The sequence below is a fragment of the Elephantulus edwardii genome, unplaced genomic scaffold (assembly GCF_000299155.1).
Source record: "Elephantulus edwardii isolate Elephantulus edwardi_28Jun2011 unplaced genomic scaffold, EleEdw1.0 scaffold00350, whole genome shotgun sequence".
NCBI lineage: Eukaryota > Metazoa > Chordata > Mammalia > Macroscelidea > Macroscelididae > Elephantulus > Elephantulus edwardii.
Window position 1 is genome coordinate 247425 of NW_006400100.1, and position 20773 is coordinate 268197.

A 20773-nucleotide genomic window follows, 5' to 3' on the forward strand; every position below is an offset into this window, starting at 1 on the left:
GGGGGGGGGAAGAATGAATTGGGGAGGAGGGTAGAGAAAACAGTGCAACAGTGAATGAATGAGAACCCAAAATCTCTGTAAATTGTTCATGAAAACTAATAAAATTTAATAATAATTTAAAAAAAAACCAAACTAGTCTTCCTTCCATATGTATACATACCTTATTTTACTGTACTTCGCTCTACTGAGTTTCAGAGATACTGCTTTTTACCCCCTTGCAAACTGAATGTTTTTGGCAACCCTGTGTCAATACTACTTTTCCAACCGTGTGTTCACTTTATTTCTCTGTGTACCATTTTGGTCATTCTCACAATTTATAATGCTATGTGTATTGTTATGTACTGAGAGGATGAAAGACACCCAAGCTTTGAGGACTCTCCTTCTTAGGGTCACTATGAGTCCCTGTGACTCGGCAGCACTTAACAACAATAACATCAACATAGAGATCAACTGGCCCAGTGGACAGAAAGCGATGTTACCAAGCCAAAGGTGGGTGACTTTTAATCCGTGGCCCTCAGGCCTGTCTTTCATTGCTTTTGTTCAGACATTCCTCTAGGTCATATAGCCCTGGTGTGTCCACCTGCCATACAGCAGCGTTAACTTGTGGTTGCTGTGAGACTGAACACTGTGACACTGATGTGTCAAATGTGTTAATGGTTGGTTTACCCAGTGTGGACAGAGTGGGGCGGAGCTCCCCAATTAAAACAAGCTTGGAAGCAGGAGTGGCATCCACTTCCATAATAGCTTGCCTCCGGAAACCCTGTGAACCTGGAGAGGATGAAAGACACCCAAGCATTGAGGACTTTGCTTCACAGGGTCGCAATGAGTCGCCTGTGACTCAATGACACTTAACAACAACGTTATGTACTGTCATGTTATCATTATGTACTGTTGAGTTGGAGCCAACTAAGAGCTTACTCTGCAGAGGGTTTTTGTTGTTGCTGTTATGTGCCATCAAGAAAACCAGTACATCCATGTCACTTATGGTATATATCCATTAACTTCACCAGCAATTACTGAGCACTGGATATATGGAATTGTTCCCTTGCTGAGCTGCTGTGGAACCATAACGCCAGAAAGTTTTTTCTCCATAGTCTGAATAAGATGCTTGAGGATTCCTAGGAATCCACTTGATTAGTTCTGAGGTCTCTGGGAGACAATGCTATTCCCACAGACATATAGAACTAGCTGTGGCTGACTGAAATCACTGTTTGATGGATTAGGACAAATTCCTTGGCTAAGAGTATTACTGAACATTGATCCAACTCTCTCAAATTTAAAGGGTTTTTAACAGATCAAAGCAATTCTTCTACTGGGCTACCATGAGAACAGGTCAATCTTGGAGAAAGTGAAACCAGGGTCTTCCTTGGAGGCAAAGATGACAAAACTCCAGCTCACATAGGTTTAGCATGATATTAGAAGGGGCCAGTGCTTGGAGAAGGGCACCATGCTTGGAAGAGTGGAGGATCAGCATGAGAGAGGAAGATCTACAAAGATGGAATGACATGACAATAAGCTCAAGCATGATGGAGATGACAGCACAGGATATGGCAAAGTTCAGATTCATCGTTCACAGGGTTGCTATGAACTGTCAACTCAACAGCACCTAACACCACCACCACCACCACCAACACACACACACTCCTTACCTTCTAGTTTCCTGGTGAGGCAATGCCACAAATGGGGCTTAAAATAAAGAAAACTCTTATGCAACTTAAGACTTTAAATGCTACCATGCAATCCAACCTTTCAGGGAGTAGTTTAGTGCTTAACTATTTGTGTCCTACTGAGAAGCTGTAAAATTAATGTTGTTGTTGATTGCCTTCAAGGTGAACACAACTCATAGCGACCCTATGAACAAAAGGCCTGAAGCCCCTCTACAACTATTGACATTTATCAAAGTTCATACAGTTTCTGGAGGCATGTTTACAAAGTGGATGCCACTCCTGCTTCATCACCCCTCCCAAAAAGCAAATCAGTTACAATAGAGTTGACTCTGACTCATGGATACAGAGTAATATTACGTGCTCCAGAGTTTTCAAGGGAGTGACCTTTTGGAAGAAGCACTGCTGGTGCAAGGTTGATGGTTTGAACCCATTGGTTGGTTTATTCAGTGGCAGAAAGATGAGGCAGTCTGCTTCCATAAAGATTTACAGCCCTTTTGGACAGTTCTATCTAGTTTGATAAACTCAAAACAAGTTGAAATCAATACAATGGCAGTGAGTTTGTGGTTGAGCTGCTGATGTATGGACCTGTTGGCAGCTCTAGGAAAAGTAGAGGGGGAAAAAGTGTTTCCTGTGCTCCAGATCTGTGTTCCAAACTCAGCTTGTATTGATAGGATTAGAATCAATGAGACAAGGAAGGCAAAAGTTCTTGCCTAGTAAAAATTAACAACCAGAACCCAGGAAGTAGATAATAACATACATGGCCTTAGTCTTTTAGACACACAAGTGATGTCAGAGAACAGTAGACCAGAATAAGAACCACCCACCAAACTTTGAACTCATGACATTGTTTCACTTTCGGCCCCAAGGCCCAACCAGAGGAAGAAACCAAGAAGCCACATATAGAATCTCACCCTGCATTACTTTCTTTTGAGGAGGAAGGTCCATCCTGTCCTAAGAAAACTCTGCCTTTTACCTTTGCTTCTGGCTCATTCGTCCTTTTTCTTGGCCGCATACTCCAACAAGGTCTTGACCTACACTGTTTGCCCAGCTCACGGACAAGACCTTGGCTGACACCTGGATTATGCTGAGCAAAACTAGGAATGGCCCTTCTAAGAGCCCCCAGGCTGTGCACGAAAATCAGTCCTTCTAAGGGTCCCCACACACCCTGCACTAAAGCCGGCTCTTCCAAGTGCCACTGAAATTGCAGTACACTTTGTAGCTTGGCCACTGTCTCCTCGTTCAGTTTCTCTCCCCTGGTTTCATTCTTTAATCTGGTGAGGTGAGATCAAGGCACTTGACCCCATGGTAATCAGGTCTTGTTTCTTCCGCCCTACACAATGTAACAACAAAGACAAGAGAGAGATAGCTTCTGAATAGGCTTGGTGTAAACTTCTTGAGAGAAGGTCCAAACAGCACCCAGTTTCTTTCAACACACACACACAACAGCATTGTTCCTAAGCCTCCTGGCACCACCATCGCTTCTGCCCTGCCCACAGGCCAGCAGAGAAAGTTAGCAAACCTGCTCTGGGATGAACATGGGCTGAGTGCTCATTAAACAAACGCCACACCTGCAATCATAAATAGGTCAAAATCCTACCTTCAGAGCCACAACGGAGGGATCCAGTTAGGATGCAAGAAACAAAAACAGACCCGCTCTGTAAGCCTAGAAGGCTCCCCCAAAACTATAGACTGCAGATGGCCTTCAGCCTTTGAACCTAAATTCGCCCCTGAGGTCACCTTGGAGCTAAAGATGAGACTTGTCCACAAAACAGATAATCATCCCTGAGAGCTTCGTTATTTAAACAACAAAATCGCCTTTAAAAAACTGATAAAGACTTTGAAATCACCCAAACAAGACACAACTATCCACAAAGACTTTAAAACAAAGAGGAAAATTAAGGGCTGGCTGGGAGTAGACCAGGGACACTAGATTCATGAAAACGGAACTACCAGAGAGGAAAGCAAACGTTCACGGGTTGAGAACATGAGAGCAAGAGAACTGAAGAGCTTGTGCAGAAATTATTTAATGGGAACTTAAGTTACTTTGCTAATCTTCACCACGCACACAATAATTAATAAAACAAAAAGCCGTGGCCCTGGGGGTGTGGCCTTTGAGAGTGAATCCAGAGACTTTTTTTCTGCTCCTCGCAAGGTGACCAGCGGGCCCAAGAGTCACTCGCCCTTTGGACTGAGGAGTCCGGCTCAGCGGCGCCAGGTGAAGCCGCTCGATAAGTTCCACGGCCGCGCCCACCACACCGAAGGCGGCCCGAGTCCCCAAAGCTGGCGCCGCTCAGTTCGGTCCATGGAGCCGCGCGCCCATTCGCCCCGCCGCCACGTTCTCACCCCTCCTCGCCCCCACTCCTCCGCTCGGCTCACCTGGAGTTCGCCCGGACACCCTCGCTCTCCGGCCCCTGGAACATGTCGCCGGCCGTCCGGCACCTCCCTCAGCTCGCCGCGCCGCTCTTCCCGCCTGGCCACGCGCAGGTACCCGCTCCCGCCCACCACCATCTATTGGATATAGCCAACGCTAATCAGAGCTCACAGCCTATGAGATCGCTGAGCCCGCCCCCTACTGAGGCTAGCCGCAGCCAACGACAGAAGTTTCTCAATTGATTGGTGGACGTAGACGCCACTCATGGCAGTGGACGCCGGCATTGGGCAGCAGGCCAGTGGGGGCGGTGTCGCTCGTGTGCCGCGCTGAGGTGGACGCGGCGGTAGGGTGCTTCCCGAAGTGACTGGACTCGCAGGACCTATGGGGTTCAGCGGCGCCCCAGAACATGTGGTGATCCCCCCCCTCCTTGGCAGAACCGGACAAGACTGTCTAACGGCGCGCGGGGCCGCCCAACTCGCAGTTGTCTGAGGCGTCTGTCCCTCAGCCCCAACCTTTTGTTTGAATCCTCAGAGCCAAATCCCAGGCAGCAAGGTAAGCAACGGCCTCCCGTGTGCTTACTTCTATGTGGAGAGCAGTTTCACAGGTGAAACCATGTGAAACTGTTCCTTACCCGTTAGTAAGCACAGGTAAGGCCGTGCTTACCTTGCTGACCGCGCCTTCCGTCCCCCTCCACAGTTTGAACCGAGGCTTGGGAGACGTCTGTCAACCGTAGTATATAATCGTTAAAATTTTTTAAAAATATTGTGCTCTGCAAGTTTACAGAGCAAATAGAATTCTGATATTCTGTTAAAGTCATGGTACATGGTAGCACGACTCTTCCCATTCCCTCCCTTTGAATCTAGTTTTCATTCTTTTTGTTCTGTCCCTTTCAGCCTTACTTGCTTTTTCTCCCTGTGTCACTTTGGGAAAATCTGTTGTCAAGGACCTCTCCAAAGTTTTAAACAAGGAAGTCAGTTTAAAGATTAGGGTGTGTATAATCCAAGCCATGGTATTTTCAGTTGCTTCATATGCCTCTGAAAGTTGGACAAGGAATAAGGAAGACCAAAGAGCTAATGACTTTGAAATTTATTTGCAGAGTCTGTATATACCATGCATGGACTTACAAAAGAATAAATCTGTCTTGAAGTTCAATCAGAGTGCCCCTTAAAAACAGAGATGTAAAACTTGTTTCATTTATTTTGGGCATATTTTCATGAACAGTCAGCCCTTAGAGACATCATGCTGGGAAAGAGAGAAGGTTGACAAAAGAGGAAAACCCTCAAGATGGGACTGATCTGGTGACCACAATGAGCATGACAGATTGGCAGGATCATGCAGGACAGATCTGTTGTTCACAGGGTCACTGTGAATTATAGTCGAATTGATGATGTTGTTATTGCCAACATCAAATGAATGTTGGCTGAAAGCAAAGAGTATAGAAGAATGTCTGTTTCATTGATTGTGCAAGGCATCTGACTGTGGGTAACAACAAATTGTGGCTAACCTTGAGAATGGGAATCCCAGAACACTTGATTGTGCTCATGCAAAAACCTCTACTTGGACCAGGAAGCATTCCTCAGAACAGAGCAGGGAAACAGTACATGGTTCAAAATCAGGAAAGGAGTGTTGTCAGGGGTGCATCTGGTCCCCAAACCTTTTCAATCTATATGCAGAACAGATTAGGGAAGTTAGACTTCATGAGGAATGTGGCATCAGGATTGGAGGAAGATTCATCAACAATATACATTATGCAGATGACACAACCTTGCTTGTAGAAACTGAGGAAGACTGGAAGCGTTTGCTGCAGAAGGTCAAAGACTGCAATCTTCAGTAGGGATTGAAGCTCAGAATCAAGAAGACAAGATGAAGGATGGAGAAGAGACTGAGGTTAACAGCTTCAGCTTGCTCAGCTCCACAATCAATACTCTTGGCACCAGCAGTCAAGAAATCAGAAGAAAAATTGTTCTGAGGAAAGCTGCTGTCGGTGACCTCTCAAAAGTGCTGAGAAGCAACGATGTACACCTGATTCAGGCCATGGCCTTTGCAATTATTTGCTATATATCACAGAGCTGGGTAATGGCCAAAGATGACAGAAGAATGATGCCTTTTAGTTGTTATATTAAACATACCATGGACTGCAAAGAGAACAAACAGGTTTATTCTGGATAGAGTGAAACCAGGCTGCTCCTTGGAGGCAAAGATTTCCTTAAAGTCCCTTCTCCAGTCTCTGGAGAAAGACATCATGCTTGAAAGGGTGGAGCGACAGTCCAAGAAATGAAGATGCTGGATGAGATGGATTGACATGGTAACGGGGGTAGGTGTGCTGGAGACAGACTGGCTCAGGATACAGCAGATTCAGAGCTATTGTACACAGGGTTACTATGAGTTGCAGGTGACTTGCTGGTATATAACAATAATCAAAGCCCAACTAACAAAATAATCAGCATGTTTTTGATGAGAAGAGAACCTGGCAATAGGTCTAATTTTAGGTGTTATTTTTTTAAAAAAAACCCCAAAAACCAGAAACAACAATTATTAGATCAAGTATTAGTATGTATTTATGCACAATAAAAACCGATTTTACAAGTTGAACTGGAAATTTAAACGTAAGAAGTTTAACAGCTTTTGTTTATTATATTAAATAACCAAAACACCTTTTATTCCCAAAATTGGTAAAGAATAAATAATATAATTTACAATATGGTACAAAAAATAATCAGGAAGGACAGGCATTCTGCTTTATACATTCACTGTATATTTATAATCTATAAAACAAATTCACATCTCAAACAAGCCGAAAACCTTAGATGATATGGCTTAACTATTATAAAAGGAACAGCAATAGATTCTGCTGCCCCAACCAAGAGTTTCAGAGTCAGTTATCCTCCTATAGAAGGGAGGAGAGACTTGGTAGAACTACCAAATCTTAACTTACTTAACATGCTTTACAAATTGCTGTGAGATTAGGAGAGCTTGAACAGGATTGAAAGGTTTGTTGTAGGTCTCCTCTTTTGTTGTTCTTAGAAATTAAGTGCCATGTTTCCCCATAAATGCTTTGGCTAGATCTGAGTGTCTACAAAATGTTTCTCCTCACTTGTCTCCCATGTATTTTATCCTATGACTTCTCAGCAGAATAAGTATAAATTCAATGGTGTCATCTAGGTAGAGATGTTATTGAACTGAAACACAATGAGGTACAGAAATATATAAAGGGCAAGATTCTGATGTTAATGACCTGGAGATAGGAGAAAGCAAGCAGAAATACTGAGGAATGTTCCTAAATATCCCCATTCCCTGAGCAAAATCTCTATGCCTAGAAGATACAGAAAGAGGAGAATGTCTTCACAATCCTTGCAGGATATAATGAACCCACCTGCTTCAGTATCTTCTAAACAGCAGAATACTCATCACTAGACATGTACAATGAAGAGTCAAGGATAGAGACCCCAGATATCGCCTCACTCTTTTGAATATCTCCCAGAGCACAGTGTGATCAGGGAGAGATTTTTCTCAGTTACTGACCTTGTCGGAATCACAAGCTCAAATGCACAAAGGAAGCTACAGTTCATATAAGGTTGGTGTCAGAATCCACTGGAAAGGCAGCAGGAAGATACAGGAAATGATAAACCTCTTTTATCTTTAGAAAATGCCACCTTTAACAGGTGAATTTTTTTCCCCGTACATACTGCTCTAAACTGGGAGAAAAGGCAATCATCGATTTCTCATTACAAATTCCATTTTCCCTTACTGTGCCCTTTTGCTAGAGACCTAGCCAAATCATCTGGAACCTAGTCAGCTTTACTACTGCTGAGAAGACTTAGTCCAGCCTGCTCCCCAGCCCACCTGCCTACTGGATGATGGCTGGCTGCAGCCAACTGTTACCACAGAAGTGCTGCTAAATTAGAAGACTTAACTGCAAATCAATTGCAAATGTCAAAATTTTCCTCTATTTAGATGTAACAGGGCAACCAATGTCAACTTACCCCCTAGCCTGCCTCAAGGTCTCCCCTAATCCACAGCTCAGGATTCCAAATGTCTCTGGCCCGGGGCCGCTCTCAGTGGCCACTGCTCCAGTTTTCAGTGCTTCAATGCTGTGGCATCTCCAACCCAAGATTGGGAGTTTGAGAACCTAATGAATGGCCCAAGCTTGGACTGGTGTCCTCTCTACTGGGAACCCAGTAAAATCTGATCCCGAGAGATCAATTCTTCCTGCTCAGCTTAATCAGGTGTTAGTTTCTGGAAACTGAGGTAACAAGTACTGAGCACAAGATAGTTCAAATACTCAGGTTCAAACATTTGTCTTTCTCAATATTCTTCTTTGCATAGTCCCAGAGCCATGGGACCCAGAGCCCATACAAGAGGTGGCTGGCATGAATCTGTTGGTACTAAGTGTACCTAGAAGGAAGGAAGGAAGGAAGGTGCTTCTTCTGCGTAAGAATTCTGGGAGAAAAGTGAGACAGAGGAAGGAAGCAGTTGCCAGGAGCACAACCATTATTTCCATTTCCTAATGTTAACCCTTACCATGAAGTGGCCCTATCTGCTATGGCCAGCTGATGAGTTGTCCCTGCCTGGCTATGTGGAAGACCTGTCCAAGACTAATTACCACCAAGTCACAATTTCACCATAGGGAGACAGGGATGCCCAGTGAGAGAAAGAGGCAGGCTGTTCTATGGGCAAGAGGTGAGGAGCAAAAGGGCAAAAAGATTATGGCAAGTACAGATAGGATTAAAAAGCCAAATGAATTGTGGCTGCACAAAGCAGCAATAGGTAAGATAGTGACGCAAATATTACTTGTTCAACGTCACAGCAATAGTAGCTCATGTGCCTGGGGCCTTGCTGGCTCCATCTGGGGAGAGACTGGCTATTGGGTCATGTGCAGGAATGACACCTGGCCACCCATCGAAGGGCTGGAGAAGGGCACCAATGGATGCAGCATGCTCTGAATGCCACTAGAAACTGAAGCCCTTGCCTGGATTCTCTGAGTGGGATCAAGTGTAGGATGCCGTAGGGCAGAGGGCACAGCTGGCACCAACAATGAATTCAGCGAGAGACAGGGACAGCCCTGTCTGGAAAGCCTTGATACCTACCAATCAGATTCACACTCAGAGTCATCCCTACCACAGGAAAGAGCATCTCAGAGCACCTAGGAGAAGTTGCGGATGGACTCAGGAAGGCAAACAACAAAAACATCTCCTAATTTTTTTAAACCCGAGAGAAGCATGTTTCAACCAGCTCGACAGGCTTTTTAAACTTGACCCGCCAAAGACATGATTGTTTTCCCCCTGCCATTAAACGTCAGGAAACACAAGGCAAGGGCCAGGACATTTGGATGACTGGCATCAGTCACACTGTTCTGGAACTGTTCCTTGGAATTGTCCACTGTGCCTCAGGCTGCCTAGGCCTGGGCCCTACTGTCACATAGTGGGGACCAGAGGCAGAGCCTCTGGAGGAGAAAGTAGCAGTAGTGGAGTCCCGCCAGACTGCAGGGTCTCACTCCAGAGTGATAGCTACAGAGAAGCTGGCCTGCTCCCTGTTCTCATGGGAACGCCCAGCCCAGGAAACCTGAGGAGGAAGCATCACAAACATGACACTGTTCAGCTGACTGCAACCTTCTCCTGACACCACGGTGACGTCTGACTCCAGTCTCTGGAACACTGGTCCTCCAGGGCCATCCATTCTGGTCAGAACTGGGTCCCAGTGAGTACTGCTACTGCACACAGCTATTCCTGGTGAAGAAGATCTCTGTTTGGAAGTCATGAGTCTGATTTGTGGCCTCTCTCACTGACAGAGGGACATCTCACCACAGCTGAGGGCCACCAACCCCGCTGAGCCCTCACTTTTGCAGCTGAAGGTGTGGTCATTGGGACAGGTCACCGATGGGGGGCCCGCCACCATCAAATAGGACCTCCCGGCGGCTAGGATCAGCAATGGACAGCTCTTGGGCCAGGTCATTGAATCGGGAGATGTAATCGATGCTATTTTCATTCATCATGCATACCAGCTGGGAGTCCACAACCTGCAGGTTAGAAAGCAAGGGAAAGCCATGTTAGCTGGCCACTGGTGGGATAGGATGGAAGAAAGCAAAGTTAGCCAGCAAGTGGCCACCATTGTAAGGCCTCTAAAGGTCTCTCTTGTTACTCTTCTGGGCTCTTGGCTTAGAATACGGCCTGCCACTCTGTGGGGATCGTAAGCAGCTTTGAACACTCATTTCTTTCAGCCCGTGTCCCCATACAGACTACTATGCAATGCGCTGCTGGATGGGGTTCCTTCCCTCCTGACATTTCTGAGAAATGTGGGGACAGCCAATACTAAAGGGAGATGAAATGGGCAATGCGTGGCCAAAAGACAGGACAGCAGGGCTTGAGTCAGTGTGTGCTGTGGAGATGTTAAAGGAAGACTGGCTGGGGGTCAGACCCGGAGACTAAGTGTTAAAGAACAAGAGAAACATGTTCCAATATAAGTGGTAGAGGGCCCGTGGGGGAAGGGCACAGTCAGGTGGACAGAGACCAGGGTGAACACAGAGTGAGGCAAGAAGAGACCCAGTCAGTCAGGACAGACATGGATCAAGCTCAGCCAGGTGCTCTAAGGACATGAAAAGACAGGGATAGACATGGTGTGAAGAGGGTTTGAGTCAGGTGCTCCAGAGACACGACAAGCGGACCAGAGCATGTATATTAGCAGGCTAGGGATGAGGATTTCTTCCTGAAGGTAACTGTGTACAAGACCCCAGCAGTGTTCACACATGCCTCTACTAGAGGAAGTATCAGGGCCTGGTAGGCACAGAGGGGGCTCTGGATAAACAGCCTATGGAGAAGGAAGTGTGACGGTATGGTTGAGCCTTTAGCACATTTGCTCCCCAGCCTCAGCCAGGTCTCCACTACCCATAGGACGAGGAGTCTGAAAGCAGCAGCATTACTGTCCACAGTAGGTGCAGTGAAAGGAAATAATGCCTCCACAGCTCCCAAGCTTGGATGCCCTCAGTGGCCTGCTGTCAGGCCAGTCATTTGATGTTACCTGGGAATAAATACCGGCCTAGTGTAGACAGATCTCCCCAATTTCAAGAAAATAGTTATGAATTTTATATGCAAATCAATATAAAAGAAATTTTAAAACAGCTGTAAAAAAATAAAGTGCAGGAACACAAAGTTCCAGGTGCCAGCGCTGATGCTGAGCTGTTAGTTAAATGGTTCTCAGAGCCCACTGTGAAGGCCTGACCTAACTGTCTACTGGAGGGGTTTGCAGCCTGAGGCCATGACTAGGGCCCACTCTTCACATAAGACAGCACTTACCTCAGCGACATCAGCCAGTGACCTGGACACAAAGGAGTCCCTTGAGTTTCCATCCAGCAAGCTAGGGCCCAATAAGGAAGTGCCACTATTTGTCCCAGAAGACGTGGGCAGCATCTTCCGGCTCTTCTCTGGGGAGATGAAGCTTGCTGCAGAGAGGCCAGAGAACAGCACCCTAAGGCCCAGCTTGGTCTAGCACTGGCATGTCTGCCCACATGCTTGCACGGCAGCTTCACAGTGGTCTGTGCAGCACACCGCCTCTGTCTCACTTTCCTAAGAACCTTACACCTCCTGGACCTTATTCTACATAACCAGTCTCTTAAATGAGGGGCAGACACAGCACTGTTTCTGGTTTTTGGTGGTCTCTGACTTTTCTCCTTTCTGCACTGTAAAAGAGAAGACCTTGGATGCAATACTTAAAATCCTGGGTGCTAACTGAAAGGTTGGAGGTTTGAACCCCCAGCTACTGAGGGCAAAAATGCTGTCTGCTTCGGTAAAGATTACATTCCTGGAGACCTTATGGGGCAGCAGTTCCACTCTGTCCTGGGTTTGCACTGTGTCACCCGACCTTTATCACATTAAGCAGTTGTCAGCGGCTGGTGTTCTCCACACACCCAGACTCTTGGATCATTCTAGATTGTTGGACATGGAAGGAGCTCACAGAGGGTGCCAAGACTGCACCATGTACAGCACTCTTCTCTAAGCCCAACAAGAAAAAAGCACCATACACACTGTATGTGGAATCTTTAAAAGTCCAGGCACACAATGGAATGTGTGGGAACAAGCTGACAGGCCTTCACCTAATAGACCGTAAACACTAGTGTCAGTGAGGCACAGGGTAGAAAAGGGGCCCATGAACCTGACACTCTTCAAACTGGAGCAAAGAATGCGCCTGGGACAGCTAGAGCATCCCCTTAGACAGGTTCAGTGATGACAGGAATAAGACCTGGATGCTGACCATCCACACTGGAGGAGTCCTGAGCCATTTGGACACTGACCCTCCATACTGATGCCCAGTGTGGACCATGCTCAGAGGAGGAGGCCTAAGCCCCCTAGCCACTCACCAAAGAGGCTGCTGAGTGAAGAGTCAGTGGAATCACTGGGGTACCACTGGGGGTCATGGGTAGGGGAGGCGATCCAGTTGGGCTGGGGACTGCTGGATGGGGAGGGAAGACTCTTGGAACTGTCGCTGCCATTCAGTTTAGCTGGAGAAAGTGAGACGCCTTCACCTGCAATCCACATCATGCTCATAGTCCACATAGATATGCACAGTGCCCTGCTTCCCCAGCCCTTCACCAGGTAGGCAGCAGAGCAGCAGAACTGTGCCCCACTGCTGTATCTGCACAGAACAAGCAGCCTATATACAGAGAGCTCCTGATCTGGGCAGCATGGGAGAGTGTCCTTACCATACTGTCCAGAGCTGATGGCGATCTCAATAATGGAGTCACTGATGTGGGTGGCAGGCTCGCCCTGTGAGAGCACATCCTCGGGTGGCCCAGGGAGGGAGAGGTCCAGTAAGGCAGATACATTGGGCGGAGAGAGCCGAGTGCTGGAACCTTCTGACGAGGGGAGCGGTGTCGAGAGGCCGTTTTGGAGTGGAGTCTTGGGGAGTTCAGACAAGGAGAGGACAGAGGAGCCCTGTGGGGACAGAGCCTGTCACACCCAAGATGTGAGTGAGGACACCAGAGGGAGTGACCAGTGACACTAATTCAACACAGGAAGCTCATTCTCAAAGGGACAATGTGAAGCTGCCAGGGCCCTGCCTCCTCACCTGCAGTGGTCAGTCAGAGAACATTGGGAAAAGAGGAAAGCTAATAATCCCTCCCTCCCCATATGGCCTGCTAAATCCCCTTGTCCACATGCAGGTGTGCAGAGATGGTAGATAAAAGAACAGTGCAAAGAAGGAAGCATCAACCCTGTTCACAGTGTCGTGTCCAGTAATCCAAGGATGGAAACAGAGGGGCTGGATGTACTGGCCAGTGCAACCATGTTGTGCCCACGCCCACACTACCTGGAAGCTGTCTGCTGCAGGTTCTGGCTCTGGCTCAAGCCTCGTGGGGACACTGATGAAGGGACTGCTTGCGGTCTACAAGAACACCAACCACTGTGAGTGCAGGAAGATGCACCAACACCACCCAGGCCCCAGACAGGGCAGACACCATTAACAGTCATGGCTGGGGCAGCACATGCCAGTGTGCTCCCCAAGGGATGCAGTAAAATTCCTGTGCTAAACAATCTATCCTCCCCAAGAGTCAACTCCAGTTTTGAACAGATGTTGACCATTGGGGCAAATATACATGGGCCTGGAGTGCTGAGAAGGGCCATCTGTTCTTCCCCAGATGGACAGCAGGCTGCAGGGAGTCCACACAAGCAAAGACTACTGCTGGCTGATGTTCTCCGTTACCCTTGGTCTAGCTAAGTTGGCTGGTGAGCAGACCTTGAAGTTTGCTGAGTTTTAGATGTTCCTTAAGTGCAGGTCAGGCTACCCATGTCCCTGTGGTCCTTCAGGGCCACTGAGTCTGGCTCTTCCTACCCCACCAACTCCCCTCTGTGGCACTCCAGTTCATCAGTCACCCAAGATAGGCAGAGGAGTCCAGGCCTTTTGAAACCTCAGCCCAGGGCCTGGACTTCCCACCCCTGGAGAATAACTAGTGGTAACTGATAAATACCCCTACAGTGGAGATGGGGTGTCCATTCTGGTGGGATCCAGCAGAGTCCTGGCTGGCAACAGCTGCAGTCACATCATCTGAAGGCAGCGGAGAGATGCCTGATAGGCCTTTGGGGTCTAAGACAGGGAGGGGACTCCCAGGGATGATGCCGGCACTCTTGGCAGCCAGGTCAATGGCACCTGACAACAGAAAGAACATATTACATCTCTGCTCTCCAGCATCCTGGAAGCCAAGGGATGGCCTCCTGCTTCATGCACACCTCCTTCAAGCCAGGGCAAACAAACGTGGTATCACAGAAAATATATGAGACATCAGGGTGTGAGGAACAAGTGGAAAAACCTTGTAAATAGACGGTCACTAAGAAACCTGGTGTGATGATGGCCACTGTAACTTACTGGCTAGGTGGTTGGTGGCCTGGGGTGGAGGGACCTTGGGCACAATGGGCCGTGACAGGGCAGCTTTGGTCATAGAGGACTGGATGGGCCGGAATGAACCTCTCCCTGTGAAGATGAGAACAAGAGCAAGGTCAGCTATCTACCTGCCCACCCACCACAACCACATGCTTGCTCAGCTAGGACCTCGCAGCACCACCACCTTTATCCACAGACAGGGTGTGCTATGGAGCCAAGCCAGTGGGGCTCCTGACATTGCAAACACTGTAAACACGGTAGGCCAGAGGTCACAGTCAGTCAACTAACCCACCCTACATACCAGAGCTGTTGAAAGGCTCCCTGAATGGCTGTTGAGACGGGCAACCAGCAGCAAGGGTTTGCCCTAGGCCTTACCGGTGATGGAAGAGTTGGACAGGATGGAGAATGAGCACACGTTGTGGGCCTGGCTGTCTGACGGTCGTGGCAGCAGTGTTCTCTATGAAGCAAATGAAGTAGCAGTCATGGAGTGGAATGCTCTGGCATGGGCCAAACCATGTCCCTCAGAAATGGTGCCCAAGGTTTTAGAATGTCTTGTGTGGCAACAAGTTGTAAGCATATTAAATCAGATTTCCCACTTAAGAGCAAAGTGTATATACTCTGTCTTGAAGAGGGTGAAACCAAGTTTCTCTTTGAAGGCTAGGATTTTGAAGCTCTATCTCACATACTTTGGGTACATGGCCAGGAAAGACCGATCCTTGGAGACGGACATCATACTTGGGGAAGGGTGGAGGGACAGTGCAGGAGAGGAAGACCCCGGCTGAGTTGGATTCATACAGTAAACTGGGGCAACAGGGGTTGGTGTATCAGAATTTGCGAGACTGGCTCAGGACAGGGCAGGGTTCAGAGTGGCTATACAAAGAGTCACTACAAACCGCAGCAATTCAACAGCACATAAGAACAACAACAATATATTAGAACTTTTGTTAGCACACAATATAAATGTTTTCTTTCCTTAGAATTCTTCATAAAACTGCTAAATATCGCAATAATATATATTGTGTTTCTCTTGGTGTTCCAGTTGTCAAAACTGGAGGGAAGCATCAGAAGAGGAAGTTTTTGGAAGGCAAAGGGGAACGTCACAGTGAATTCTGCTTGGTCAGTGTATCTTCATGCAGTATAAACAATTCAATAGAGAATATAACTCTATCTAATGCTTAAGACTTTCTTTATAAAACTTCTAGATGGGAAAGGATGTAGGGCATGTGATTGCAGAGCTGTGGTGCCAGCATAATAACTTAAAAGCAAAACAAAACTCAATGGGCCTAGATTTGGCCTGAGGGTTGCTGCAGTCTGAGACCACAGCAAGTGGTGACAGTGCCCACCCTGAGTAAGGAGCATGCAAAAATTTGAGATCTCCTTAAAAAAAATCTGCCTGGTCTTTCAACAGCATCTTCCTTCCTCAAATCCTTCAAGCAAACTCACATCTACATAAACCGCTATCAGGCAAGGAAATGGTATCTCAGAGTCCAACTAAAGGTGGCTGGAGCATCTATCCAAACTCAAACGCACCTGCACATGTCTCAGCCATTCTTTCTGACCTCCAGCTTCACTTCCTCCACCTTTCCACCTCTAACTGGACACGTCTTGTTTCTTGTGCCATTTCCAGATGTCCTCTCTGGCTTACAAATGGCATCTACAGGCCCCGTGCAGTCACTATAATGAGCTCCTGATAGGTGTGACCTCTAGTGCCTTGCCAAGTGACTAAATATATACAGTTGGGAGTCTTGAGCGTCTGAAAGTATATCCAAACCTAGAGTGTTCTTGAGACTTAAATCCTCTGAATTTATGTTGCCAGGAATTTTCAATGCTGGGTAAACATTATCTTCATTCTGAGGCATGCTATGACTTAATTTACCCTGCTCTTAAACAGGAAGGAAGGGGCCAGAATTTGGCTTGTTTTCTACCATGAAATCCTTTATAGTCAGAAGAAAACTAGCATACCTGGGGAATAGTAAAAAGGCTTTGACAAGGGTGGCTATGGCTACACTCTTGTTTGCTCACTCCTATTACAAAAGTACTCTTATGCAACACCTGATGGAGTGGCCTTAGAGGTCTAGGTCCCTGGCACTGAGCCATCTTTGTGCACTATAGTCATCAAAACCTCTGCCTCTTGAGGAGATTAAAATCTGCCCTGCAGTGACTGACACCATCACCTTCTAAGGAGGCAATGAATTCCTCAATCACTATCCTGGAGCTGCCTGTGTCTGTGTCTTTCTTTGGTACCTTGACTCCCTCCATATCCAGAGACATATTCAAAGCTATTACTCTGTATCCAAGACCCCCAGTGGCATATTTGCCTATAACCTGAAGGTTAGCAGTTCAAACCCACCAGCTATTCCTGCAGGGACAGAAGCAGGAGTTTGCTCCTGTCAAGAAAGGTAAAAGTCCTGGAGATGCTACCAGAAGTTTTATTCAGCTTTGTAGGACTATTAAAGAGTCAGTACCAAAATAGAATGAAAGTAGCTTTCATTTTTTGCCTTTTTTTCACCTTCCTAAATTAGATTCAGGAAGCCTTCATGGTACACGGGTGAAGTGCTCAGCTTCTCACTAAAAAGCTAGAGAAGTGAACCCATCAGCTGGTCTGAAAGAGAAAAATGAAACAGTTGCTTCTACAGAGGTTTACAGCCTTGAAAATCCTATGGGGCAATTCTGCTCGGTCTTATAGACAGGACTGCTACAAACCAAGTCAACAGCAATGGTCTTTGAGCAGCAGTCAAGAAATTAAAAAATGTGTTGCACTGAGAAAATCTGCTTTCAAGAATCACTCTATTTTCATCTAGATGGGTGAATGGCTGTTCCAGTTGTTTGTTAAAGAGTTGTATAAACTACCAGAAAAAATATCTTCATGATTCTGGCTCAGGATATTAACTGTTCGACCAGGTGGCAGTTATGAGTGGTAGATGGATTTTCACACAGAATCTGCAGAAGTTTTGTTTTTTTAATAGCTGAATTTGTAATCTGCACATCTGGAACATCTTTATTAATTATACAGCTTTCTGGATTGCAGTAGCACTGACTGCCGTGGGAAGTACTGTTTGGATCACTACTACCCTGACAGGCTTTAATGACACAGAAACACATATTATGAAATGTTTACTCACACATTCTGAGACTCTAAAGTGTCAACCAATATGCAGCGGAAGCAACAGAGACACACACAGGTACCACCTCACTAAAAGCTTTATTAAACCTGGGTATCTTTGATCCTTTAGATGTCTGAAACTCTCTTGAGCATTTTTAATGAAAATGAACTTTGGCTTTTAGAAGGGAAAAAAAAATTTTAAAGTGCAAAAGAGTAACGATATCACCTTAAAGACTAAGATGTATCTTATCTAAGCCATGGTCTTTAAAACAGCTTCCTGTGCATCTGAAGACTGTTCCTTCAGAAGACTGAAGAACTGATGCTTCTGAATTATGATATTAGTGAAGGGTATTAGTAAATATACCATGGCCTGCCAAAAGAACAAATAGATCTGTCTCGGAAGAAGTGAAAGAAGGTGTTCCTTAGAGATAAGGATGATTAAACTTTGTCTACAATATTTTGGCAGGTTGTCAAGAGGGGCTAGTTACTAGAAAAAGATAGTTGCTGAAAGATAGAGTGAGAAAGAGAGGAAGACCTTCAAGACTGACACAGTAACTGTAACAATTGACTGGAATAGGTCGGTCAATGTGAGGATGGTGTAGGATAGGGAATGGTTCCCATCTGTTGTTGAAAGGGTTGCTATGAGTTATAGCTGACTCAGTGGCACCTAATAACAACAACGGCATATTCAAGGAGTCCTGATGGCTCAGAGGCTAAGCCCTCAGGTACTTAACTAAAAGGTCAGTGGTTCAAACCCACTAACAGGTTTGAAGGAGGAAGGAAGATGAGGCACTATTGTTCTATAAGAATTACAGTGCTTGAGGCCCCATAGGGTAGTTCTCTGTCCTAAGAGTCACTGAGTTGGAACTGACTGGGTGGCATCGGACTGAGCTTGGTCTGGTCTGTGTTCAGAGAAAGGAATATGGCCTTGCCATCCTGCCTCCACAACTACCCGTGTTCTGTACAGGTTCTCACCTGGACCACCAGTGGCTTCCGCAGGTGCCGGTTTCGCAGCTTCTGGGGCTTTGGCAGGAAAAAATCCGACTGTATCTGCAAAGGCAATGGCACCACTCCTGAGGGCCCCTGTTGGCACCGCTCAGCGTGCAGGGCACAGGGGCTGGCACTCATGCTGACCGAGCTCAGGTGTTGGCGGAATGAAAGCTCAGCATCTTTGCTGGGGGAGAAGAGCTTCCCATGACGGCTGTTGGGTGGCAGAGTCGTGGGGATGGCAAAAAGGCCGCCATCGGAGTCGCTGCTGCCTGTGTTAGCGGGGCCAGCCACCAGGAGTGGTCTTGGGGGGTTCCTCAAACCTAGGAAAGAGGAAAGGAGTCAGCACCAATGCACACACAGGACTCCACAGAAGAAAGCCCTTTGGGAATGCAATCTTAGTGCCACAAAAAGATGTCCTCCTTGGAGTCCAGACTTTCTGGAGTTCCACAGGCTGGATGAACCCCTAAAACCACTCCTCAAAGAATACCTGTAAGAAATCTTAAAACCAAATAGTAGTTTAGCTTAACAAGTAAGGAATGTCAGTGAACAGGTCTGGTAGTGCCATGGTAAAGTATTTGGTTGCTAAATATAAACCCACCAGCTGCTTCATGGGAGAGGGATATGTGACTCTCTCAAAGATTCACATCCCTGGAAATCCTATGAAGTTTTCTGCTCTGCATCACGGATGACCTCTAACATGTCTTTAATGTGATGACACAAATGTCCATGAAGTCACATCCCAAAGGACCACATGTGATATGAGTCCATTCACAAGGTGTCGAGAAGGCAAATCCAAGATAGAAAATGGATGAATGGTTGACAAGGGACTTGGAGAAGGAACACTTGTGGCCCTGGTTAAAGCCATGGGCTGCTAACCTAAAGGCCAGAAGTTTGAGGCCATCAGTGGTTCCACAGTAGAAAGATGAGGCAGTCTGCTCTTGGCTGCTTACCCAAATGTCAGTGATTCAAACCCATCAACCACTATGAGGGAGAATGACAAGGCGGTCTTACTCTATTCTATAGGATTATAGGCTTGGAAGCTACACAGGGCAGTTCTACTTTGTCTTATAGTGGACCATGAGTCAGAACCCACTCACTAGAAGTGGTGAGAAGGTATATATGTAGTACAGAATTTATGTTCTCTGGTGAACTCTTTGTATGGTATAAAGCTGTCACTCAAGAATTTAGATCAGAACTCCAGGAAGCAATGAGTGGCACTGATGGGGCAATAGCGCAGTAAAGGAACACCTCACAACTTGAGGATCGGAAGCAACGTCACTGAAGCATGCCTGGGAAAGCTGTGGTGTGCATCTGTGGTGCACTAACTCACCAGCAACAATGCTTCTCCATTTGTCATTTAAATGCTAGTTTTCATTTAGAGGCAACCGTGGGACCTTTGAGAGGGCTCAGGCCCTTTCCACCTGGATGACCATCAGTGGACAGGCTGCCAGGCTGTCAAATATTTTTCATCACTAGAAGGAACTTCAAATGCACACCCATGTTTACTGCTGCGTTGCTCACAATAGCAAAGAAATGGAAGTAACCCAAGTGCCCATCAACAAATGAATGGACAGAGAAGTTGTGGTACAACAGAATACTATGCAGTACCAGAAAACAAGGAACTCATAAAATATTATACAAAATGGTAACCCCTAAGTACATTATGCTGAGTGAAATATCTCAGTCACAAAAGGACAAATACTGTATAATGTCACTGTTATAAAACAGAACTGACATTGGGGTTTGGGGGAAAACTAAGAAAAGAGGGGAGTAAATAATGAACTCTGCATTGGAACAGATGAGGGAAAAAACTGTTTAAAAGTAATATATGATTAGGCATTATTTGCATGACAACAGTCCAGAATAAGAGGTTCATAGCCAAGTGGACTGGGGTAGGGGGGAAGGGAGGAAAATGTGCAACAATGAATGAATGGAAAGAAAAGTTTTCTGTAAACTTTTGTTTAAACCAAAATAAAATAAATTCATCAAAAAAATAGTATTTTTTTTTTAAAAAGAGGGAAATTCAAGATAATCTTAAGTGTGGCTGACCACTCAGAAAGGGACCACAGCAGAGAATCCTGGACAGAGTGGGTAAAAGATTGGAACAAAACTCACAAGAATAAAAATGACCAAGTCTAATAGAGACTAGTGGAACCCTGAGACTAAGGCTATTATTAATCACCCTTTGAGCCTGGATTGGAACTCATCCCCGTGGCTTAACTTTTAGCCAAATACCACATCAGCCTATATGATGAATAAGAATACCAGGGAGGTACC

At 46.3% G+C, this 20773-nt stretch overlaps 1 protein-coding gene across 1 annotated transcript in view; it reads right to left on the reverse strand.

Annotated features, from left to right (window-relative positions):
• Positions 1–9895: 9895 nt before the first annotated feature.
• The window catches only part of CRAMP1L (Crm, cramped-like (Drosophila)), a 42498-nt gene continuing 31620 nt past the window's right edge, over positions 9896–20773 (reverse strand). Inside the window, exons 11-20 of the mRNA XM_006901904.1 lie at positions 18629–18816; positions 18482–18550; positions 14779–14860; positions 14389–14493; positions 13994–14172; positions 13336–13410; positions 12731–12962; positions 12389–12553; positions 11328–11473; positions 9896–10054 (exon numbers count right to left, since the gene is read on the reverse strand). Of these exons, the coding sequence (XP_006901966.1) occupies positions 9896–10054; positions 11328–11473; positions 12389–12553; positions 12731–12962; positions 13336–13410; positions 13994–14172; positions 14389–14493; positions 14779–14860; positions 18482–18550; positions 18629–18816 (1400 nt within the window). The remainder of the gene's footprint in view (positions 10055–11327; positions 11474–12388; positions 12554–12730; positions 12963–13335; positions 13411–13993; positions 14173–14388; positions 14494–14778; positions 14861–18481; positions 18551–18628; positions 18817–20773) is intronic.